Raw genomic sequence first — 26,793 nt, forward strand, 5'->3', positions numbered from 1 at the left:
TTGGGACATAAAACACAACTTTACATAATGTATTCTTTTTGTTCTCACAGTTTCTGTAATTATTTTGATACACACTTGAGTGGAAGTTACATGTGTGAGTTGAAGTTACATGTTATTGTAAGACATCTAAATTAGTTTTCACCATTATAAAACATACTGTAGCAAACAACTTAAGTGTTCTAAATTTATGCTACATTTCAAAATCCCTATTCCACAGGAGAAAGTCTTCCTTAGTAATCATACATTCTCCTGTTGAACCCTAACAGGAGGGGTCTCATTCCTGTTTGGGCATTTTCATCCTATCTGTAATTCAAATGGCTAGTCACATTTAATCCACCTCAAATTCTCTTCATTTCTAAAGCTCTCTCTGAAAATGCCTGTCTACACTGATATACTTTCTTAACCCACTAGAGTACTGACTAAGCTATATCTAATAAGGTTAGTTTTCTTAAGAGTTTCATGAGTACAAGTTTTATGTTCCCTAATGGGGGACGTAAAAGCTATGTCACATAATTTTGTCATCCACTCAGCTCAAGAATATTAAATGCGTTTTAAGCCTTTAGTCAACAGCATGTTCACTGTAGCATTTGGCTAAGGGTAAATGGTAATGCCTGCTGCCCAATGGCGGTCAAGAGATGGGATATACCTTTGCTTGAAATCGGTGGATATCTGTTTCTTTTGGCTTTCGCTGCCTTTTTCTCTCCATATGGAACTGTTTGTTTTTGTTAATTGGAGATGGAGAAAGTGAATGAGATCTGGAGGGTGGCTTTCTATGCATGGCAAGTCCTACAATACAAGAGAGAAATGTACCATCAGTTTCTGACACTCAGAAATGTTAAGTGGGCACCAAATAGTTGACTGTTACCAAATCCAAAGAGACTATGGATGTGCTAAATGTACTCTCTCCTATAACTAATTTGTTTGTTTATATGTTTAATCACACCAAGCAAACGGACAAATGCACGTAATGTGTACTCAAAATGTCTCAAAGTACTAAGGTTCTATATTCAATTTTGGGTTGAAAATGGAGCAACATGTGGAATGCCTGCTGCACACAAAGCCCTATACTTAGTACTCGTGGTGGTGGAGGAGAAAAAGCCATCTGAACTGTATGTCTGCTATCCTTTTACCTATCTAGGTCCTGAGGAGGGGGCTGTAAGTACATATACACATCCTTATAAAGCAGAATGCTTATACGCAAAGGTTACTGTAGTTTAGCATTTTTAAGCAGTCCTGTTCTTCCCTACTTAGCAATCTAGCCCTCCTAATTCCATACTGCCTAAGAGATCTAATGAATTACTTCCCTCCACAAACCTTTTTATGTTCCATCATTTATAAATATGCTCAGGAATCTGCTAATTGTGAAGAGGAGGGGGACTCCATGGCTTTTTGGAAAAGCAAATAATTCAATATAGCTCTAAGGTCAAGGACATTTGTTTGATACCCTTCTAAATAAATTTTCCCAGAAAATTAAAATGTCCCTGAGCTTTTATTTTTCTCTTCACTCTTTTAATTCAAATCTTTCAAATTAATTTAAAACTAAAAGATGTTAAGTAAAACTGACTTGCATGATCTATTTTAAATGATGTTTTAATAACACTTTTACTATGTCCACAATGTATTCTTCTTTAGAAACTGAAGAGCCAATAAAAATAACATTTTAACTTATAATGTGTTTTTAAGATGGGATACAATGTACATGTCAGGGAAACATGTAGGTTACTGGATGAGGGTTCCTAGAGATTACCTGAGCCAAATTTAAGGGAAGAGAGATGAAATAATCAAGAGAAGGAAAAAGTACTCTTGGAGTAAACAAAACAAAACTGAAAAGTTAAGGAAATTTTGGATGAGAAATGGACTGCTTCTAGAGAAACAAGGGATGACCAAAGTCGATAAAAGTGAATGGAAAACATGCACAATTTTAGTTGGTGGAAGACAGGATAATTATTTGAACAAGCAGTAGGAAACATAGGATGTGGCAAACCAGAAACTGTCATGCATTGCTGATATGAGTACAAACTGGTGCAATCACTTTGGAGGGGAATTTGGCAATGGTGAAAAAGTGTAAACTCCTCAGTCTAGCAATTCTAGTATAGATCCTAGAGAAACTTCTGCACATATTACAGGTTGTTCATTGCAGAACTGTTTGCAGTTATGAAATCTGGAAACAATCTATATGTCCTGCAATGGGGGGGGACACATATATATACATAAGTAAAAATACATACTCATACAAATGGGGTACACTGTATGAACTCAGCTATGCAGTAGTTAAAATGAAGAACTGGACGTATCAACACAGATTTTTAAAACAATGTTAACAGAAAAAAGAAGAAAGTTGCAGAATAATATATATCTATGTATATTAAAAAAACATAAAACAATAGTATATTTAGACAAGTAACACAATGCTATTAAAGTATAAAGACAGGGATGAGACGGTCCAGTTCAAGATGGCAAAATAGAGGCTCCTGAACTCACCTCCTCCCACAGACACTGAAACCTACACTAAATATGGAATAATTCCCTCTGAAAGGAATCCAGACACTAGCTGAGTGACACATGAGAAAAAACCCACATCAAAAAGGGTTGTGGCACACCTTAATCTACTAGTAGCCATTAAGAATGAAGAAAATGGTTTGGACAAACAAAGATTTGAGAGCCAACCAAGAGCTAGGGATGAGCTGAGTGATAAGAGTCATCTCCTATGCAAGACTACTCCTTCGAGACTGGGAGAGTGGCTGTTTTACCTAATGCACAGAAACCAACACAAAGTCAGGAAAACGAAGAAACAGAAGAATATGTCCAAACAAAAGAACAAGATAAAACTCAAGAAACAGATCTTGATGAAATGGATAAAGGATTTACTTGATAAAGAGTTCAAAATAATGGTCATAAAGATGCTCACTGAGGTCAGGAGAACAATGAGAATTTCAACAAAGTGAGAATTTTAACGAAGAGAAAACATAAAGTACCAAACATAAAAAAATATTTTTAAAAAATAATAAAAAAAAATTTTAAGTACCAAACAAATCACAGAGCTAAAGAATACAATAAAGGAGGTTGAGAGTCTGCCTGCCAATGCAGGGGACACGGGTTCGAGACCTGGTCCCGGAGGATCCCACATGCCACGGAGCAGCTAGGCCTGTGCACCACAGCTGCTGAGCCTGCGCTCTGGAGCCCGCATGCCACAACCTACTGAAGCCCGCGTGCCTGGAGCCTGTGCTCTGCAGCGGGAGAAGCCACCGCAGTGAGAAGCCCACACACCACAATGAAGCGTAGCCCTTGCTCACCGCAACTAGAGAAAACCTGCGCGCAGCAACAAAGACCCAATGCAGCCAAAAATAAATAAATAAATTAAAAAAAAAAAAGAATACAATAATGGAGTTCAACAGCAGACTAGGTGACGCAAGAGAAAGCATCAGCCAACTTAGGGCAATGGAATTCATCCAAACAGAAGAGCAAAAAGAAAAAAACAATGAGAAAAAGTGAAGATGACTTAAAGGACTCCATCAAGTGGGCCAATATTCACATTATAGGGATCCCAGAAGGAGAAGGGAGAAAGTGGCAGAAAGCTTATACAAAGAAATAATGGCTGAAAACTCCCCTAATCTGGGGAAAGAAACAAGACATTCAGATCCAAGAAGCCCAGAAACTTTAAGGTAAATCCAAAGAGACCCACACTGAGAAATATTATAATTAAACTGTCAAATTTAATTTGAGAGACTCTTAAAAGCAGTACAAGAAAAGCAACTTGTTACGTACAAGGAAACCCCTATAAGACTATCAATAGATTTTTCATCAGAAACTTTGCAGGCCAGAAGAGAACAGCAAAATATATTCAAACTGCTGAAAGAAAAATTGCAACCAAAAATACTCTACCCAGCAAAGCTGTCCTTCAGAATTGAAGGAGAGATAAAGAGCTTTCCGGACAAGCAAAAGCTGAATGAATGAGGAGTTCATCAACATTAGTACAGCCTTACAAAAAATTTTACAGGGACTTTTTTTTTTTTGGCTGCACTGTACCATGCAGCTTGTGGGTTCTCAGTTCCCCAGGCAGGGATTGAACCCAGGCCATGGCAGTGAAAGTCTGGAATCCTAAACACTAGGCCACTCCGTTAAAGGGACTTTTTCAAGCTGCAATAAAAGGGTGCTAAATAATTAGTAACAGGAAAACATATAGAAAAGTATAAATCTCATTGGTAAAGATAAATAGTTATTTAAATTCAGAATACTCTAATGTTATAATGGTGGTAAGTCATATACCAAATCTAGTATGAAGATTGACAAACAAAAAGTAAAAATAACTATAACTACAATAATTTGTTAATGTATACACAAGGGAAAAAAATGTAAAATGTGACATCAAAAACGTAAAATGAAGGGAAAGTTAAAATGTAGAACTTTAATATGTGTTTCAACTTATCACCTTAAAATATGCTGTTATAAATATGTTTTATATAAGCCTTATGGTAACCACAAAGCAGAAACTTATAACAGATACACAAAACATAAAGAGAAAGAAATCTAAGCTACTATTAGGGAAAATCCTCAAGTCACAAAGGAAGACAGCAAGAAAAGAAGAAAGAAACAAAGCAATTACAAAGCAGCCAGAAAACAATTAACAAAATGACAACATTTAGACCCTATCAATCAGTAAATAATTACTTGAAATGTAAATGGACTAAATTCTCCAATCAAAACACACTGAGTAGCTGAATGGATTAAAAATAAAAAAAGACCCAACTATGCTGCCTACAAGAGACTCCATCTTTAAGGACACACACAGACTTAACAGTGAAGGGGTGGGAAAAGATATTCCATACAAATGGAAACCTAAAGAAAGCTGGGGTAGTAGCTATACTTCTAACAGACAAAATAGACTTTTAAGACAAAAACTATAATGAGAGACAAATAAGATCATTATACAATAATAAAAGGGTCAATTCATAAGAAGAATATAATTTTATGTAAGTTTTTTGCACCTAACATAGGAGTATCTAAATATATAAAGCAAATATTAACAGACCTTAAGGGAGAAATAATAGTACAAAAATAGTAGGGGACTTTGATTCCCCACTTTCAGCAGTGGATAGATCACCCAGAGAGATCAATACGGAAACTGGACTTAAATTACATGTTAGTCCAGATAACTTAACAGACATTTACAGAAAACTCTTATGCCAAAGCAGCAAAATACACATTCTTCTCCAACGCACATGAAACATTCTCTGGGATAGATCATATGTTAGGCCACAAAACAAGTCTTTGAAAATTCTAAATAACTGAAATCATATCAAGCATCTTTTCTGACCATGATAGTATGAAACTAGAGATCAATTACAAGAAGAAAATGGGAAATTCACAAATACATGGAGATTAAGCAATATCATACTAGCCAACCAGTGGGTCAAAGAAATCAAAAGAGAAATTTTTAAAATCTTAAGAAAAATGAAAATGGAAATACAATATACCAAAACTTATGGGATGCAGCAAAAACAGTTGTAAGAGGAAGTTCATAGCAATAAATGCCTACAGTAAAAAAGAAAGATATGACACCTAAAGTCAAGCACCAAAATAAACAGGTGGAACTATATCAGAGTAAAATTCTTCTGCACCACAAAAGAAACGATCAAAGAAATGAAAAAAACCACCTACAGAATGGAGAAAAAATTTGCAAATCAGATATCTGATAAGGGGTTACTATATAAAATATATAAAGAATGCTTACAACTCAACAGCAAAAAACCAAATAATTCAATTTAAAAATGGATAAAAGACCTGAAGAGACATTTTTCCAAAGAAGATATACAAATGGCCAACAGGTACATGACAAGGTGCTCACCAGCACTAATCATTAGGGAAATGTAAATTAAAACTACAATGAGATGTCATCTCACACCTGTTAGAATGGCTATCATCAAAAAGAAGTAACAAGTGTTGGCAAGGATGTGGAGGAAAGGAAACCACTGTGCACTGCTGGTGGGATTATAAATTGGTACAGCCACTATGGAAAACAATATGGAAGGTCCTCAAATAATTGAAAATAGAATTACCATATGATCCATCAATTTAATCTCTGGGAATATATACAAGGGAAACAAAAACACTATGTCAAAGAGATATCTGTTTCCCCATATTCAAAGCAGCATTATTTACAATAACCAAGATATGGAACAATAGTTAAGTGTCCACTGACAGATGAATGGATAAAGATGATGTGGTATATACATACAATGAAATGTTATTCAGTCATAAGAAAGAAGGAAATTCCACCATTTGTGACAACATGGATGGACCTTGATTCCATTTTGCTAAGTAAAATAAGTCAGACAGAAAGACAAATACTGTATGAAATCACCTGTATGTGTAACTGGAAAAAAAAAAAACAACCAAACTCACTTAAATGTGGAAATCTTAAAAAAAAAAAAAAAAAAAGCCAAACTCATATAAAAAGAGATCAGATTTGTGGTTATAGAGGCAGGGGGTAAAGGGTGGGGGAACTGGTCAAAAGGTACAAACTTCCAGTTGTAAAATAAGTACTAGGGATGTAATGCACAGCATGATGACTATAGTTAACCCTGCTGTGATGGTGTCTTTGAAAGTTAAGAGAGTAGATACTAAAAGTTCTCATCACAAGTGAAATATTTTTTCTTTTGTATCTACATGAGATAACGGATGTTCTCCCACAGGAGTGAAAGTTCTGAACCCCATGACAGGCTCCCAAGCCTGGGGGTCTGGCAACGGGAGGAGGAGCTCTCAGGGAATCTGGCTTTGAAGGCCAGTGGGGTTTGATCACAGGAATCCCACAGGCCTGGGGAAAACAGAAACTCCACCCTTAGAGGGTGCACACAAGGTCTTGCGTGCACCAGGACCCAAGGAAAAAAGCAGTGATCTCATAAGAGACTGGGCCAGACCTACCTGCTAGTATTGGAGTGCCTCCTGTGGAGGCAGGGGGTGGCTGTGGTTCACTTCAGGGAGAAAGACACAGGTGGCGGTACTTCTGGGAAGTACTCATCAGCATGAGCCCTCCTGGAGGCTGCCATTTTCTTACCAGGACCTGGCCCTACCCAACAGCCTGTGAGCTGACTGTGCTGGGATGTCTCAGGCCAAACGGCCCACGGGGCAGGAACACAGCCCCACACACCAGCAGGCAGGCTGCTTAGAGTCTTCCTGAGCACACAGCTGCCCGCTTAACACACCCCTTGATATGGCCCAGCCCACCAGAGGGACAAGACCCAGCTCCACCCACCAGTGGGCAGGAGCCAGTCCCTCCCACCAGGAAGCCTGCACAAGCCTCTTGGACAGCCTCATCCACCAGGGGGCAGACAGCAGAAGCAAGAAGAGCCTCTACCCTGCAGCCTGCGGAATGGAAACCTCAATCACAGAAAGTTAAACAAAATGAGACAGCAGGGAGGAAGGGCAAGATGGCGGAAGAGTAAGACGCGGAGATCACCTTCCTTCCCACAGATACAGTAGAAACACATCTACACGTGGAACTGCTCCTACAGAACACCTACTGAACGCTGGCAGAAGACGTCAGACCTCCCAAAAGGCAAGAAAATCCCCACGTACTAAGGTAGGGCAAAAGAAAAAAGAAATAACAGAGACAAAAGAATAGGGACAGGACCTGCGCCAGTGAGAGGGAGCCGTGAAGGAGAAAAGGTTTCCACGCACTAGGAAGCCCCTTCGTGGGCAGAGACTGCGGGTGGCAGAGGCGGGAAGCTTCGGAGCCACGGAGGAGAGCGCAGCCACAGGGGTGCAGAGGGCAAAGCGGAGAGATTCCCGCATGGAGGATCGGTGCTGAGTAGCACTCACCAGCCCGAGAGGCTTGTCTGCTCAGCCGCCGGGGTGGGCGGGGCTGGGAGCTGAGGCTCGGGCTTCGGTGCTAGCCGGGAGAGAGTCTGGGAAAAAGCCTGCAGCTGCTGAAGAGGCAAGAGACTTTTTCTTGCCTCTTTGTTTCACGGTGCGCAAGGAGAGGGGATTCAGAGCGCCGCCTTAACGAACTCCAGAGACGGGCGCGAGCCGCGGCTATCAGTGCGGATCCCACAGCAACAGGGGCGCAGAGGGAAAAGCGGAGAGATTCCCGCACGGAGGCTTGGCGCCGAGCAGCGCTCACCAGCCTGAGAGGCTTGTCTGCTCACCCGCCGGGGCGGGCGGGGGCTGGGAGCCGAGGCTCGGGCTTCGGTCAGATCGCAGGGAGAGGACTGGGGCTGGCGGCGTGGCACAGCCTGAGGGGGGCTAGTGCGCCACAGCTAGCCGGGAGGGAGCCCGAGAAAAAGTCTGCAGCCGCCGAAGAGGCAAGAGACTTTTTCTTGCCTCTTTGTTTCGCGGCACGCAAGGAGAGGGGATTCAGAGCGCCGCCTAAATGAACTCCAGAGACTGGCGCGAGCAGCGGCTATCAGCGCGGACCCCAGAGACGGGCATGAGACGCTTAGGCTGCTGCTGCCGCCACCAAGAAACCTGTGTGCAAGCACAGGTCACTCTCCACACCGCCCCTCCCGGGAGCCGGTGCAGCTCGCCGCTGCCGGGCTCCTGTGGTCTGGGGACAACTTCCCCGGGAGAACGCACGGCGCGCCTCAGGCTGCTGCAACGTCATGCTGGCCTCTGCCGCCGCAGGCTCGCCCCACCTCCTCCGTACCCCTCCCTCCCCCCGGCCTGAGTGAGCCAGAGCCCCCGAAGCAGCTGCTCCTTTAACCCCGTTCTGTCTGGGCGGGGAACAGACGCCCTCAGGCGACCTACATGCAGAGGCGGATCCAAATCCAAAGCTGAACCCCGGGAGCTGTACGAACAAAGAAGAGAAAGGGACATCTCTCCCAGCAGCCTCAGAAGCAGCGGATTAAAGCTCCACAAACAACCTGATGTGCCTGCATCTGTTGAATACCTGAATAGACAACGAATCATCCCAAATTCAAGAGGTGGACTTTGGGAGCAGGATATATTAATTTTTCCCCTTTTCCTTTTTTTGTGAGTGGATATGTGTATGCTTCTCGGTGAGATTTTGTCTGTATAGCTTTGCTTTCACCATTAGTCCTAGGGGTTAGGTCCGTCCATTTTTTTTTTTTTTTTTCCTAATAAATGTTTTCTTAATAATTTTTTCCTTATTTTCTATTTTTAGAAATTAAAAATATTTTTTAAATAAGTTTTTTCATATTTTTTATTTTAAAAAAAATTTAAAAATTTTTTTCTTAATAAATTTTTTAATAATTTTTTTATTTTTTATTATAAAAAATTAATAAATCTATCTTTAAAAATTTAAAAAAAACTTTTTTCTGAATACATTTACTCTTAATAATTTTTTTCTTCTTTTCTATTATAATAGCTTTATTTTATTTTATCCTCTTTCTTTCTTTCTTTCTTTCTTTCTTTCTTTCTATTTTTTCCTCCCTTATACTCTGAGCTGTGTGGATGAAAGGCTCTTGGTGCTCCAGCCAGGCATCAGGGCTGTGCCTCTGAGGTGGGAGAGCCAACTTCAGGACACTGGTCCACAAGAGACCTCCCAGCTCCACGTAATACCAAACAGTGAAAATCTCTCAGAGATCTCCATCTCAACATCAAGACCCAGCTTCACTCAACGACCAGCAAGCTACAGTGCTGGACACCCTATGCCAAACAACTAGCAAGACAGGAACATAGCCCCATCCATTAGCAGAGAGGCTGCCTAAAATCATAATAAGGCCACAGACACCCCAAAACACACCACCAGACGTGGACGTGCCCACCAGAAAGACAAGATCCAACCTCATCCAACAGAACACAGGCACTACTCCCCTCCACCAGGAAGCCTACACAACCCGCTGAACCAACCTTAGCCACTGGGGACAGATACCAAAAACAACGGGAACTACGAACCTGCAGCCTGTGAAAAGGATACCCCAAACACAGTAAGATAAGCAAAATGAGAAGACAAAAAAACACACAGCAGGTGAAGGAGCAGGGTCAAAACACACCAGACCTAACAAATGAAGAGGAAATAGGCAATCTACCTGAAAAAGAATTCAGAATAATGATAGTAAAGATGATCCAAAATCTTGGAAACAGAATAGACAAAATGCAAGAAACATTTAACAAGGATGTAGAAAAACTAAAGAGGAACCAAGCAACGATGAAAAACACAATAAATGAAATTAAAAATACTCTAGACGGGATCAATAGCAGAATAACTGAGGCAGAAGAACGGATAACTGACCTGGAAGATAAAATAGTGGAAATAACTACTGCAGAGCAGAATAAAGAAAAAAGAATGAAAAGAACTGAGGACAGTCTCAGAGACCTCTGGGACAACATTAAACGCACCAACATTCGAATTATAGGGGTCCCAGAAGAAGAAGAGAAAAAGAAAGGGACTGAGAAAATATTGAAGAGATTATAGTTGAAAACTTCCCTAATATGGGAAAGGAAATAGTTAATCAAGTCCTGGAAGCACAGAGTCCCATACAGGATAAATCCAAGGAGAAACACGCCAAGACACATATTAATCAAACTATCAAAAATTAAATATAAAGAAAACATATTAAAAGCAGCAAGGGAAAAACAACAAATAACACACAAGGGAATCCCCATAAGGATAACAGCTGATCTTTCAGCAGAAACTCTGCAAGCCAGAAGGGAGTGGCAGGATATACTTAAAGTGATGAAGGAGAAAAACCTACAACCAAGGTTACTCTACCCAGCAGGATCTCATTCAGATGTGATGGAGAAATTAAAACCTTTACAGACAAGCAAAAGCTGAGAGAGTTCAGCACCACCAAACCAACTTTACAACAAATGCTAAAGGAACTTCTCTAGGCAAGAAACACAAGAGAAGGAAAACACCTACAACAACAAACCCAAAACATTTAAGAAAATGGGAATAGGAACATACATATCAATAATTACCTTAAATGTAAATGGATTAAATGCTCCCACCAAAAGACACAGACTGGCTGAATGGATACAAAAACAAGACCCATATATATGCTGTCTACAAGAGACCCACTTCAGACCTAGAGACACATACAGACTGAAAGTGAGGGGATGGAAAAAGATATTCCATGCAAATGGAAATCAAAAGAAAGCTGGAGTAGCAATTCTCATATCAGACAAAACAGACTTTAAAATAAAGACTGTTACAAGAGACAAAGAAGGACACTATATAATGATCAAGGGATCGATCCAAGAGGAAGATATAACAATTGTAAATATTTATGCACCCAACATAGGAGCACCTCAATAAATAAGGCAAATACTAACAGCCATAAAAGGGGAAATCGACAGTAACACAATCATAGTAGGGGACTTTAACACCCCACTTTCACCAATGGACAGATCATCCAAAATGAAAATAAATAAGGAAACACAAGCTTTAAATGATACATTAAACAAGATGGACTTAATTGATATTTATAGGACATTCCACCCAAAAACAACAGAATACACATTTTTCTCAAGTGCTCATGGAACATTCTCCAGGATAGATCATATATTGGGTCACAAATCAAGCCTTGGTAAATTTAAGAAAATTGAAATCATATCAAGTATCTTTTCCGACCACAACGCTATGAGACTAGATATCAATTACAGGAAAAGATCTGTAAAAAATACAAACACATGGAGGCTACACAATACACTACTTAATAACGAAGTGATCATTGAAGAAATCAAAGGGGAAATCAAAAAATACCTAGAAACAAATGACAATGGAGACACGACGACCCAAAACCTATGGGATGCAGCAAAAGCAGTTCTAAGAGGGAAGTTTATAGCAATACAAGCCTACATCAAGAAACAGGAAACATCTCGAATAAACAACCTAACCTTGCAGCTAAGGCAATTAGAGAAAGAAGAGCAAAAAAACCCCAAAGCTAGCAGAAGGAAAGAAATCATAAAGATCAGATCAGAAATAAATGAAAAAGAAATGAAGGAAACAATAGCAAAAATCAATGAAAATAAAAGCTGGTTCTTTGAGAAGATAGACAAAATTGATAAACCATTAGCCAGACTCATCAAGAGAAAAAGGGAGAAGACTCAAATCAATAGAATTAGAAATGAAAAAGGAGAAGTAACCACTGACACTGCAGAAATACAAACGATCATGAGAGATTACTACACGCAACTCTATGCCAATAAAATGGACAACCTGGAAGAAATGGACAGATTCTTAGAAATGCACAACCTGCTGAGACTGAACCAGGAAGAAATAGAAAATATGAACAGACCAATCACAAGCACTGAAATTGAAACTGTGATTAAGAATCTTCCAACACACAAAAGCCCAGGACCAGATGGCTTCATAGGCGAATTCTATCATTTAGAGAAGAGCTAACACCTATCCTTCTCAAACTCTTCCAAAATATTGCAGAGGGAGGAACACTCCCAAACTCATTCTACGAGGCCACCATCACCCTGATACCAAAACCAGACAAAGATGTCACAAAGAAAGAAAACTACAGGCCAATATCACTGATGAACATAGATGCAAAAATCCTCAACAAAATACTAGCAAACAGAATCCAACAGCACATTAAAAGGATTATACACCATGATTAAGTGGGGTTTATTCCAGGAATGCAAGGATTCTTCAGTATACGCAAATCAATCAACGTGATACATCATATTAACAAACTGAAGGAGAAAAACCATATGATCATCTCAATAGATGCAGAGAAAGCTTTTGACAAAATACAACACCCATTTATGATAAAAGCCCTGCAGAAAGTAGGCATAGAGGGAACTTTCCTCAACATAATAAAGGCCATATATGACAAACCCACAGCCAACATTGTCCTCAATGGTGAAAAACTGAAACCATTTCCACTAAGGTCAGGAACAAGACAAGGTTGCCCACTCTCACCACTATTATTCAACAAAGTTTTGGAAGTGTTAGCCACAGCAATCAGAGAAGAAAAAGAAATCAAAGGAATCCAAATCGGAAAAGAAGAAGTAAAGCTGTCACTGTTTGCAGATGACATGATACTATACATAGAGAATCCTAAAACTGCCACTAGAAAACTACTAGAGCTAATCAATGAATTTGGTAAAGTAGCAGGATACAAAATTAATGCACAGAAATCTCTTGTATTCCTATATACTAATGATGAAAAATCTGAAAGTGAAATTAAGAAAACACTCCCGTTTACCACTGCAACAAAAAGAATAAAATATCTAGGAATAAACCTACCTAAGGAGACAAAAGACCTGTATGCAGAAAATTATAGGACACTGATGAAAGAAATTAAAGATGATACAAATAGATGGAGAGATATACCATGTTCTTGGATTGGAAGAATCAACATTGTAAAAATGACTCTACTACCCAAAGCAATCTACAGATTCAATGCAATCCCTATCAAACTACCACAGGCATTTTTCACAGAACTAGAACAAAAAATTTCACAATTTGTATGGAGACACAAAAGACCCCGAATAGCCAAAGCAATCTTGAGAACGAAAAATGGAGCTGGAGGAATCAGGCTCCCTGACTTCAGACTATATTACAAAGCTAGAGTAATCAAGACAGTTTGGTACTGGCACAAAAACAGAAATATAGATCAATGGAACAGGATAGAAAGCCCAGAGATAAACCCATGCACATATGGTCACCTTATCTTTGATAAAGGAGGCAAGCATATACAGTGGAGAAAAGACAGTCTCTTCAATAAGTGGTGCTGGGAAAATTGGACAGGTACATGTAAAAGTATGAAACTAGAACACTCCCTGACACCATACACAAAAATAAACTCAAAATGGATTAAAGACCTAAATGTTAAGCCAGACACTATCAAACTCTTAGAGGAAAACATAGGCAGAACACTCTATGACATAAATCGCAGCAAGATCCTTTTTGACCCAGCTCCTAGAGAAATGGAAATAAAAAACACAAATAAACAAATAGGACCTAATGAAACTTAAAAGCTTTTGCACAGCAAAGGAAACCATAAACAAGACCAAAAGACAACCCTCAGAATGGGAGAAAATATTTGCAAATGAAGCAACTGACAAAGGATTAATCTCCAAGATTTACAAGCAGCTCATGCAGCTCAATAACAAAAAAACAAACAACCCAATCCAAAAATGGGCAGAAGACCTAAACAGACATTTCTCCAAAGAAGATATACAGATGGCCAACAGACACATGAAAGAATGCTCAACATCCTTAATCATTAGAGAAATGCAATTCAAAACTACAATGAGGTATCATCTCACACTGGTCAGAATGGCCATCATCAAAAAATCTAGAAACAATAAATGCTGGAGAGGGTGTGGAGAAAAGGGAACACTCTTGCACTGTTGGTGGGAATGTAAATTGATACAGCCACTATGGAGAACAGTATGGAGGTTCCTTAAAAAACTAAAAATAGAACTACCATACGACCCAGCAATCCCACTACTGGGCATATACCCTGAGAAAACCATAATTCAAAAAGAGTCATGTACCAAAATGTTCATTGCAGCTCTATTTACAATAGCCAGGACATGGAAGCAACCAAAGTGTCCATCATCGGATGAATGGATAAAGAAGATGTGGCACATATATACAATGGAATATTACTCAGCCATAAAAAGAAATGAAATGGAGGTATTTGTAATGAGGTGGATGGAGTTAGAGTCTGTCATACAGAGTGAAGTAAGTCAGAAAGAGAAAAACAAATACAGTATGCTAACACATATATATGGAATCTAAGGAAAAAAAAAAAAAAAGGACATGAAGAACCTAGTGGCAAGATGGGAATAAAGACACAGACCTACTAAAGAATGGACTTGAGGATATGGGGAGGGGGAGGAGTGAGATGTGACAGGGTGAGAGAGTGTCATGGACATATATACACTACCAAATGTAAAATAGATAGCTAGTGGGAAGCAGCCGCATAGCACAGGGAGATCAGCTCGGTGCTTTGTGACCACCTAGAGGGGTGGGATAGGGAGGGTGGGAGGGAGGGAGATGCAAGAGGGAAGAGATATGGGAACATATGTATATATATAACTGGTTCACTTTGTTTTAAAGCAGAAACTAACACACCATTGTAAAGCAATTATACTTCAATAAAGATGTTAAAAAAAAAAAATGAGACAGCAGAGGAATATGTCCCAGATGAAGGAACAAGATAAAACCCAAGGAGAACAACTATGTGAAGTGGAGATAGGCAATCTATGCAAAAAAGAATTCAGAGTAATGATAGTAAAGATGATCTAAGATCTCAGAAAAAGAATGGAAACACAGATCGAGAAGATACAAAGAGTGTTTAACAAAGACCTAGAACAACTAAAGAATAGAGATGAATACACTACAATAACTGAAATGAAAAATACACTAGAAAGAATCAATTGCAGAATAACTGAGGCAGAAGAACAAATAAGTGAGCTGGAAGACAGAATGGTGGAAATCACTGCCAAGGAACAGAATAAAGAAAAAAGAATGAAAAGAGATGAGGACAGTCTAAGAGACATCTGGTCATTAAATGCACCAACATTCACATTATAGGGGTCCCAGAAGGAGAAGAGAGAGGGAAAGGGCCTGAGAAAATACTGGGAGAGATAACAGATGAAAACTTCCCTAACACGGGAAAGGAAACAGTCACCCAAGTCCAGGAAGTGCAGAGAGTCCCAGGCAGGATAAACCCCAGGAGGAACACGATGAGACACACAGTCATCAAACTGACAAAAATTAAAGACAAAGAAAAAATACTAAAAGCAACAAATAACATACAAGGGAACTCCCATAAGGTTATCAGCTGATCTCTCAGCAGAAACTCTGCAGGCCACAAGGGAGTGGCATGATATATTTAAAGTGATGGGGAAGGAGTCAAGATGGTGGTGTGGGAAGACGTGGAATTAGCATCTCCCCACAACTAGGGCGCCTGCCGGCCACTGGTGAGAGACTCTGACCCCCAAGGAGACGGGAGGAACCCCAGAGTGAACCAGTAGGATGTAGGGGAACTGAGGGGGTAGGAGAACTGGAGGCCAAGATTGGCGCCCCTGAGGCCAGGGAGATCAGGAGAGGCAGGCGGGAGGGACTCTCTGGGAAGAGTGGGAGAGGAGCGGAGGGTGATCGCCTGGCCCACTCGGGCCGGGGAGCTTGCTGAGCTGCCAAGCTGGTTCCCCCTGCTCCAAAGCCCCATCCAGGCTGCCTGGGTCCTGGGGGCATAGGAGGGAGGCTGGGAAGATCAGGGGTGGCAGGCGGAAGGGGCCATCCAGGAGGAGTGGGAGAGGAGCGGAGGGCGATTGCCCTGCCAACTGGGGCCCGGGGAGCCTGCTAAGCTCCCAGGCTGGTCCCCTGCGATCCAAAGCCCCCTCCCTCCTCCAGGCCATGTGGGTCCTTGGGGGCATAGGAAGGAGGCCGGGGAGATCAGGAGAGGCAGGTTGGAGGGGGCCTCCGGGAGGAGCAGGAGAGGAGCAGAGGGCAACTGACCCACCCACTAGGGCAGAGGGAGCCTATTGAACTCCCAGGCCAGTCCCCTGCCCTCCAAGGCCCCCCCTTACCCCACCCCCAGCCGCATTGGTCCTGGGGGCATAAGAAGGAGGCCCAGGAGATCAGGAGAGGAAGGCGGGAGGGGCCCTCCCAGGCCCCAGAACACAGGAGCAGAAGAGGAGAGAAGGGTGTGTGCCCTGCCCACTTGAGCCCAGGAAGCCTGCTGGGCTCCCAGGTGAGGTCTCCTGCCCTCTGAGACCAGGGGTGGGAGGCACGCCTGGGCCCCTTCTGTTCCTTGAGCCTAAGCCCCACCCCCCACAGCCCCCAGGGCCTTTTCCAGCCCTGTGGGTCCTGAGCATTGGCCCCGCCCACTGCACAAATCTCACCCTTGCTTAGGCCCCCCTCTCCACAGCCAAGGGCTCCACCACCCCGCCCTTTTTTTTTTTCTTTTCCCTTCTCCTCTTTTTTACGATTGTGGTACTGATGTACCTTCCAGTTGTTGATTCATCTATATTTTTATTTTTACACTCTTTCTAACGTATCTGTTAGTTTCCTAGTCTAATTTTATTTTTTACATTGTTATTGTTCTATTTTTTATTTATTTTTTGCTGCTCCACGCGGCTTGCGGGATCTTGATTCATGAGCTCTGCAGTCAGAGCTCCAAGACCGAACCACTGGACTAACATAGAACCTCAGACCTCAGGGAATATTTATTGGAGTGAGGTCTCACAGAGTTCCTCATCTCAGCACCAAGACCCAGCTCTGCCCAATAGCCTACAAACTCCAGTGTTGGAAGCCTCAGGCCAAACAACCAGTAAAACAGGAACACAACCCCACTCATTAAAAAAACAAAAAGAGAAACAGCAAAAAGATATGTCACAGATGAAGGAACAAGGTAAAAACCTACAAAACCAAATAAATGTAGAGGAAATAGGCAATCTACCTGAAAAAGAATTCAGAGCAATGATAGTGAAGATGATCCAGAATCTCAGAAACAGAAATGCAAGCACGGATTGAGAAAATATAAGAAATGTTTAACAAAGATCTAGAACTAAAGAACAAACAAACAAACAGAGGTGAACAATACAATAACTGAAATGAAAAATACACTAGAAGGAATCAATAACAGAATAATGGAGGAAAAAGAATGAATAAGTGAGCTGGAAGACAAAATGGTGGAAATAACTGCCGAGGAGCAGAATAAAGAAAAAAGAATGAGGGCTTCCCTGGTGGCACAGTGGTTAAGAATCTGCCTGCCAATGCAAGGGACAAGGGTTCGAGCCCTGGTCCGGGAAGACCCCACATGCCGTGGAGCAACTAAGCCTGTGTGCCACAACTACTGAGCCTGAGCTCTAGAGCCCGCAAGCCACAACTACTGAGCCCACGTGCCACAACTACTGAAGCCTGTGCGCCTAGAGCCTGTGCTCCGCAACAAGAGAAGCCACGACAATGAGAAGCCCTCGCACCACAACGAAGAGTAGCCCCCGCTCACCGCAACCAGAGAAAGCCTGCGCACAGCAACGAAGACCCAACACGGCCAAAAGTAAATAAATAAATAAATGTATTAAAAAAAAAAAGAAAAAAAGAAAGAAAAAAACTGACAATCTCAGAGACCTCTGGGACAACATAAAACACACCAACATTCGAATTATAGGGGTCCCAGAAGAAGAAGAGAAAAAGAAAGGGTCTGAGAAAATATTTGAAGAGATTATAGTGGAAAACTTCCCTAACATGGGAAAGGAAATAGTCACCCAAGTCCAGGAAGCAAAGAGAGTCCCATACAGGATAAACCCTAGGAAAAACACACCAAGACACATATTAATCAAACTAACAAAAATTAAATTCAAAGAAAAAATATTAAAAGCAGCAAGGGAAAAACAAAAATAACATACAAAGGAATCCCCATAAGGTTATCAGCTGATCCTTCAGTGGAAACTCTGCAGGCCAAAAGGGAGTGGCAGAATATACTTAAAGTTATGAAAGAGAAAAGTCTACAACCAAGATTACTCTACCCAGCAAGGATCTCATTCAGATTCGATGGAGAAGTCAAAGGCTTTTCAGACAAACAAAAGCTAAGAGAATTCAGCACCAGCAAACCAGCTTTAGAACAAATGCTAAAGAAAGTTCTCAAAGCAGGAAACACAATAGAAGAAGACCCACAAAAACAAACCAAAAACAATTAAGAAAATGGTAATACGAATATACATATTGATAATAACCTTAAATGTAAATGGATTAAATGCCCCAACCAAAAGACATAGACTGGCTAAATGGATACAAAAACATGACCCATATATATGCTGTCTACAAGAGAGCCACTTCAGACCTAGGGACACATACAGACTGAAAGTGAAGGGATGGAAAAAGATACTCCATGCAAATGGAAATCAAAAGAAAGCTGGAGTAGCAATACTTGTATCAGATAAAATAGACTTTAAAATAAAGACTCTTACAAGAGATAAGGAGGGACACTACATAATGATCAAATGATCAATCCAAGAAGATACAACAATTATAAATGTTTAGGCACCCAACACAGGAGCACCTCAATACATAAGGCAAAGGCTAACAACCATGAAAGGAGAAATCGACAGTAACACAATAATAGTACGGGACTTTCACACCCCACTTACACCAATGGACAGATCATCCAAACAGAAAATAAGTAAACACAAGCTTTAAATGACACAATAGACCAGACAGATCTAATTGATATTTATAGAACATTCCACCCAAAAGTGGCAGAATATACTTTCTTCTCAAGTGCATATGGAACATTCTCCAGGATATATCACATCTTGGGTCACAAATCAAGCCTCGGAAAATTTAAGAAAATTGAAATTGTATCAAGCATTTTTTCTGACCACAACACTATGAGACTGGAAATCAATTACAGGAAAAAAAATTGTAAAAAACCCCAAATACATGGAGGCTAAACAGTGCACTACTAAATAACCAAGAGATCACTGAGGAACTCAAAGAAGAAATTAAAAAAATACATAGAAACAAATGACAACGAAAACACGATGACCCAAAACCTATGGGATGCAGCAAAAGCAGTTCTAAGAGGGAAGTTTATAGCAATTCAATCTCACCTCAAGAAACAAGAAAAATCTCAAACAATCTAACCCTACACTTAAAACAACTAGAGAAAGAAGAACAAAGAAAACCCAAAGTCAGTAGAAGGCAAGAAATCATAAAGATGAGAACAGAAATAAATGAAATAGAAACAAAGAAAACAATAGCAAAGATCAATAAAACTATAAGCTGGTTCTTTGAGAAGATAAACAAAATTGATAAAGCCTTAGCCAGACTAATCAAGAAAAAAAGGGAGAGGATGCAAATCATAAAATTAGAAACGAAAAAGGAGAAATCACAACTGACACTGCAGAAATACAAAAGATTGTAAGAGACTACTACAAACAACTATATGCCAATAAAATGGACAACCATGAGAAAATGGACAAATTCTTGGAAAGGTACAATTTTTCAGGACTGAACCAGGAAGAATTAGAAAATATAAACAGACCTATCACAAGTAATGAAATTGAAACCTTAATTAAAAATCTTCCAACAAACAGAAGTCCAGGACCAGATGGCTTCACAGGCGAATTCTATCAAACATTTAGAAAAGAGCCTATACCAATCCTTCTCAAACTCTTCCCAAAAATTGCAGAGGGAGGAACACTCCCAAGTTCATTCTACGAAGTCTCCATCACCGTGATACCAAAATCAGAAAAAGATACCACAAAAAAAAGAAAATTACAGACCAATATCACTGATGAACATAGGCACAAAAATCCTGAACAAAATACTAGCAAACAGAATCCAACAGCACATTAAAAAGATCATACAACATGATTAAGTGGGATTTATCCCAGGGATGCAAGGATTCTTCAATATATGCAAATCAATCAATGTGATACATCACATTAACAAATTAATGAATAAAAACCATATGATTGGGGCTTCCCTGGTGGCGCAGTGGTTGAGAATCTGCCTGCCAATGCAGGGGACACGGGTTCGAGCCCTGGTCTGGGAAAATCCCACATGCCGTGGAGCAACTGGGCCCGTGAGCCACAACTACTGAGCCTGCGCGTCTGGAGCCTGTGCTCCGCAACAAGAGAGGCCGCGATAGTGAGAGGCCCGCGCACCGCGATGAAGAGCGGCCCCCGCTCGCTGCAACTGGAGAAAGCCCTCGCACAGAGGTGAAGACCCAACACAGCCATAAATAAATAAATAAATTAAAAAACAAAACAAAAACCATATGATCATCTCAGTAGATGCAGAAAAAGCTTTTGACAAAATTCAACACCGATTTACAATAAAAACTCTCCAGAAAATGGGCATAGAGGGAACCTACATAATAAAAGCCATATATGACAAACCCACAGCAAGCATCATACTCAATGGTGAAAAACTGAAAGCATTTCCACTAGGATCAGGAACAAGACAAGGATGTCCACTCTTGCAACTCTTATTCAACATAGTTTTGGAAGTCCTAGCCACAGCAATAAGAGAAGAAAAAGAAATAAAAGGAATACAAATTGGAAAAGAAGAAGTAAAACTGTCACTCTTTGCAGATGACATAATACTATACATAGAAAATCCTAAAGATGCCACCAGAAAACTACTAGAACTAATCAATGAATTTGGTAAGGTTGCAGGATACAAAATTAATGCACAGAAATCTCTGGCATTCCTATACACCAACAGTGAAAAGCCAGAAAGAGAAATTAAGGAAACAATCCCATTCACCATTGCAACAAAAAGAATAAAATACCCAAGAATAAACCTGCCTAAGGACGTGAAAGACTTGTACTCAGAAAACTATAAAACACTGATGAAACAAACCAAAGATGACATAAACAGATGGAGAAATATATCATGTTCTTGGATTGGAAGAATCAATACTGTGAAAACGACTATACTGCCCAAAGCAATCTACAGATTCAATGCAATCCCTATTAAACTATCAATGACATTCTTCACAGAATTAGAACAAAAAAATCTTACAATTCATATGGAAACACAAAAGACCAAGCAATCTTGAGAAAGAAAAACGGAGACGGAGGAATTAGGCTCCCCGACTTCAAACTATACCACAAAGCTACAGTAATCAAGACAGTATGGTAATGCACAAAAACAGAAATACAGATCAATGGTACAGGACAGAATGCCCAGAGATAAACTCACACACATATGGGCACCTAAATTACGACAAAGGAGGCAAGAACGGACAATGGAGAAAAGACAGCCTCTTCAATAAGTGGTGCTGGGAAAACTGGACAGCTACATGTAAAAGAATGGAATTAGAAAACTACCTAACACCATACACAAAAATAAACTCCAAATGGATTAAGGACTTAAATGTAAGACCAGACACTATAAAACTTTTAGAGGAAAACATAGGAAAAACATGCTTTGACATAAACCACAGCAAAATCTTTTTTGACCCACCTCCTAGAATAATGGAAATAAAAAAAAAACATAAAAAATGGGACTTAATTAAACTTAAAAGCTTTTTAACATCAAGGAAACCATAAACAAGACAAAAAGACAACCCTCAGAATGGGAGAAAATATTTGCAAATGAAACAACAGACAAAGGATTAATCTCCAAAATATATAAACAGCTCATGGAACTCAATATCAAAAACACAAACAATCGAGTTAAAAAATGGGCGTTAGACCTAAATAGACATTTCACCAAGGAAAACATACAGATGGCCAAGAAGCACATGAAAAGATGCTCAACATTACTATTAGAGAAATGCAAATCAAAACTACAATGAGATATCACCTCATGCTGGTCAGAATGGCCATTATCAAAAAAGCTAGAAACAACAAATGCTGGAAAGGGTGTGGTGAAAAGGGAACCCTCCTACACTGTTGGTGGGAATGTAAATTGATACAACCACTATGGAAAACAGTATGGAGGTTCCTTAAAAAACTAAACACAGAACTACCATATGATCCAGCAATCCCACTACTGGGCATATACCCTGAGAAAACCATAATTCAAAGAGACATTCACCACAATGTTCACTGCAGCACTATTTACAATAGCCAGAGCACGGAACCAACCTAAATGTCCATCAACAGATGAATGGAGAAAGAAGATGTGGCACATATATACAATGGAATATTACTCAGCCATAAAAAGAAACAAAATTGAGTTATTTGTAGTGAGGTGTCATACAGAGTGAAGTAAGTCGGAAAGAGAAAAACAAATACCGTATGCTAACGCATATATATGGAATCTTAAAAAAAGGTACTGATGAACCTAGTTGCAGGGCAGGAATAAAGAGGTAGACAGAGAATGGACCTGATGACATGGGGTGGGAGGGTGAAGCTGGGGAGAAGTGATAGTAGCATCGACGTATATACACTAGCGAATGTAAAATAGTTGGCTGGTGGGAAGCAGCAGCATAGCACAGGGAGATCGGCTCAGTGCTTTGCAATGACCTAGAGGGGTGGCATAGGGAGGATGGGAGGGGAGGCTCAAGAGGGAGGGGATATGGGGACACGTGTATGCATATGGCTGATTCGCTTTGTTGTGCAACAGAAACTAACATGGTATTGTAAAGCGATTATACTCCAATAAAGATGTATTAAAATAAATTAATTAATAAAGTGATCAAAGGGAAGAACCTACAACCAAGAATACTTTATCCAGTAAGGCTCTCATTCAGATTCAATGGAGAAATCAAAGCTTTACAGACAAGCAAAAGGTAAGAAAATTCAGGACCACCAAACCAACTTTGCAACAAATGCTAAAGAACTTCTCTAGGCACAAAAGAAAAGGCCACAACTAGAAACAAGAAGAATACAAATGGAAAAGCTCACCATTAGGCAAACATACAGTAAAGGCAGGAAATCATCTGCATGCAAATATCAAATCCAGCAACTGTGAGAAGAGAGCAAAAATGCAGGATATTGGAATTGCATTTGAAATTAAAAAACCAGCAACTTTAAACAATCTTGTTTATATATAGACTGCTATATCAAAACCTCACGGTTAACCACAAACTGAAAATCTACAAAAATACACACACAAAAAAGAAAAAGGAATCCAAAGACAACACTAAAGTTAGGCATCAAATCACAAAAGAAGAGAACAAAAGAGGAAGGGAAGAAAACAGACCTACAAAAGGAAATCCAAAATAATTAACAAAAGGGCAATAGGAACATACATATCAATAATTACCTTAAACATAAATGGATTAAGTGCTCCAACCAAAAGACACAGACTGGCTGAATGGATACAAAAACAAGACCCATATATATGCTGTCTACAAGAGACCCACTTCAGATCTACTGACACATACTGAATGAAAGTGAGTGGATGGAAAAAGGTTTTCCATGCAAATGGAAATCAAAAGAAAGCTGGAGTAGCAATACCCATATCAGACAAAATAGACTTTAATAAAGACTGCTGTAAGAGACAAAGAAGGACACTACATAATGGTCAAGGGATCAATCCAAGAAAAAGATATAACAACTGTATATATGCACCCAACATAGCAGCACCTTAACATATAAGGTAAATAAATAGAGCCATAAAAAGAGAAATCAACAGTAACACGATAATAGTAGGGGACTTTAACACCCCACTTTCATCAATGGATGGATTATCCAGATAGAAAATAAATAAGGAAACACAGGCCTTAAAGGACACATTAAACCAAATAGACTTGATACTTATAGAGCATTCCATTCAAAATCAACAGAATATACATTCTTCTCAAGTGCACATAGAATATTCTCCAGGATTGATCACATGCTGGATCACAATGCAAACCTTGGTAAATTTAAGAAAACTGAAACCATATCAAGCATCTTTTCCAACCACAATGCTGAGATTAGAAATCAACTACAAGAAAAAAACTGTAAAAAACACAAACACGTGGAGGCTAAACAATATGCTACTAAACAACCAATGGATCACTGAAGAAATCAAAGAGGAACTCAAAAAATACCTAGAGACAAATGAAAATGAAAGCATGATGATCCAAAATCTATGGGATGCAGCAAAACAGTTCTAAGAGGGAAGTTTATAGTGATACAATCTTACCTTAGGAAACAAGAAAAATCAGAAATAAACACCTAACCTTACACCTAAAGCAACTAGAGAAAGAAGAACAAACAAAACCGAAATTCAGTAGAAGGAAAGAAATCATAAAGATCAGAGAAGAAATAAATGAAATAGAAACAAAGAAAACAATAGAGAAGATCAATGAAACTAAAATCTGGTTCTTTGAAAAGATAAACAAAAATGATAAAAACCTTTAGCCAGACTCATCAAGAAAAACAGGAAGGGGGCTCAAATAAGTAAAATTAGAAATGAAAAAGGAGAACTTACAACAGACACCACAGAAATACAACGGATCTTATAAGAGACTGCTACAAACTAGATGCCAATAAAATGGACAACCTGGAAGAAATGGACAAATTCTTAGAAAGGTAAAATCTCCCAAGACTGAACCAGGAAGAAATAGAAAATATGAACAGACCAATCACAAGTACTGAAATTGAAACTGTGATTTAAAAACTCCCAACAAACAAAAGTCGAGGATCAGATGGCTTCACAGGTGAATTCTATCAAACATTTAGAGAAGAGTTAACACCTATCCTTCTGAAACTATTCCAAAAAAATTGCAGAGGAAAGAACAGTCCCAAACTCATTCTATGAGGCCACGATCACCCTGATACCAAAACCAGACAAAGATACCACAAAAAAAAAAATTACAGGCCAATATCACCAATGAACACAGATGCAAAACTCCTCAACAAAATACTAGCAAACTGAATCCAACAATACATTAAAAGGATCATACACCATGATCAAGTGGAATTTTATCTCAGGAATGCAAGGATTTTTCAATAACTGCAAATCAGTCAGTGTGATACACCACATCAACAAATTGAAGAATAAAAACCCTATGATCATCTCAATAGATGCAGAAAAAGCTTCTGACAAAATTCAACAGCTATTTATGATAAAAAACTCTCCAGAAAGTGGGCAGAGAGGGAACATACCTCAACATAATAAAGGCCATATATGAGAAATCTACAGCTAACATCATACTCAACAATGAAAAGCTGAAAGCATTTCCTCTAAGATCAGGAACAAGAAAAGGATGTCCACTCTCGCCACTTTTACTCAACATAGTTTTGGGAAGTCCTAGCCACAGCAATCAGAGAAGAAATAAAAGGAATCCAAATTGGAAAAGAAGAAGTAAAACTGTCACTGTTTGCAGATGACATGATACTGTACACAGAAATCCTAACGGTGTCACCAGAAAACTACTAGAGCTCATCAATGAATTCGGTAAAGTTGCAGGATACAAAATTAATACACAGAAATCTGTTGCATTTCTGTACACTAACAAGATCAGAAAGAGAAATTAAGGAAACAATCTCCATTTACCATTGCATCAAAAAGAATAAAATACCTAGGAATAAATCTACCTAAGGAGGCAAAAGACCTGTAACTCGGAAAACCATAAGATGCTGATGAAGGAAACCAAAGATGATACAAACAGATGGAAAGATATACCATGTTCTTGGATTGGAAGAACCAATATTGTCAAAATGACTGTACTAGCCAAGGCAATCTAGATTCAATGCAATCCCTACCAAATTGACAATGGCATTTTTCACAGAACTAGAACCAAAAAAATCTTAAAATCTGTATGGAGACACAAAAGACCCTGGATAGCCAAAGCAATCCTGAGAAAGAACAATGGAGCTGGAGGAATCAGGCTCCCTGACTTCAGACTATACTACTGATACAAAGCTACAGTCATCACAACAGTATGGTACTGGCACAAAAACAGACATATAGCTCAATGGAACACGATAGAAAGCCCAGAAATAAACCCATGCACCTATGGTTAATTAATCTACAACAAAGGAGGCAATACTATACAATGGAGGAAAGACAGTCTCTTCAATAAATGGTGCTGGGAAAACTGGACAGCTACATGTAAAAAAAAATGAAATTAGGGGCTTCCCTGGTGGCACAGTGGTTGAGAATCTGCCTGCTAATGCAGGGTACACAGGTTTGAGCCCTGGTCTGGGAAGATCCCACATGCCGTGGAGCAACTAAGCCCATGAGCCGCAACTAACGAGCCTGCGCGTCTGGAGCCTGTGCTCCACAACAAGAGAGGCCGTGATAGTGAGAGGCCCGCGCACCGCGATGAAGAGTGGCCTCCACTTGCCGCAACTAGAGAAAGCCCTCGCACAGAAACGAGGACCCAACACAGCCATAAATAAATAAATAAATTAATTAATTAATTAAAAAAACCCAAACCCTAAACCCAAACCTGGTCCTTTAAAAAAAAAAAAAGATAAAAAAATGAAATTAGAACATTCTCTAACACCATACACAAAAATAAACTC

General features: G+C 39.7%; 1 protein-coding gene across 1 annotated transcript in view; it reads right to left on the reverse strand.

The window, feature by feature from the left end:
- CEP95 (centrosomal protein 95) overlaps positions 1 to 26,793 on the reverse strand; it is a 65,075-nt gene that overhangs the window by 7,684 nt on the left and 30,598 nt on the right. The window contains exon 12 of the mRNA XM_059908835.1: positions 647 to 786. Within this exon, the coding sequence (XP_059764818.1) occupies positions 647 to 786 (140 nt within the window). The remainder of the gene's footprint in view (positions 1 to 646; positions 787 to 26,793) is intronic.

This window comes from Balaenoptera ricei, chromosome 20 (genome assembly GCF_028023285.1).
Source record: "Balaenoptera ricei isolate mBalRic1 chromosome 20, mBalRic1.hap2, whole genome shotgun sequence".
In the NCBI taxonomy this organism is placed as follows: Eukaryota; Metazoa; Chordata; class Mammalia; order Artiodactyla; family Balaenopteridae; genus Balaenoptera; species Balaenoptera ricei.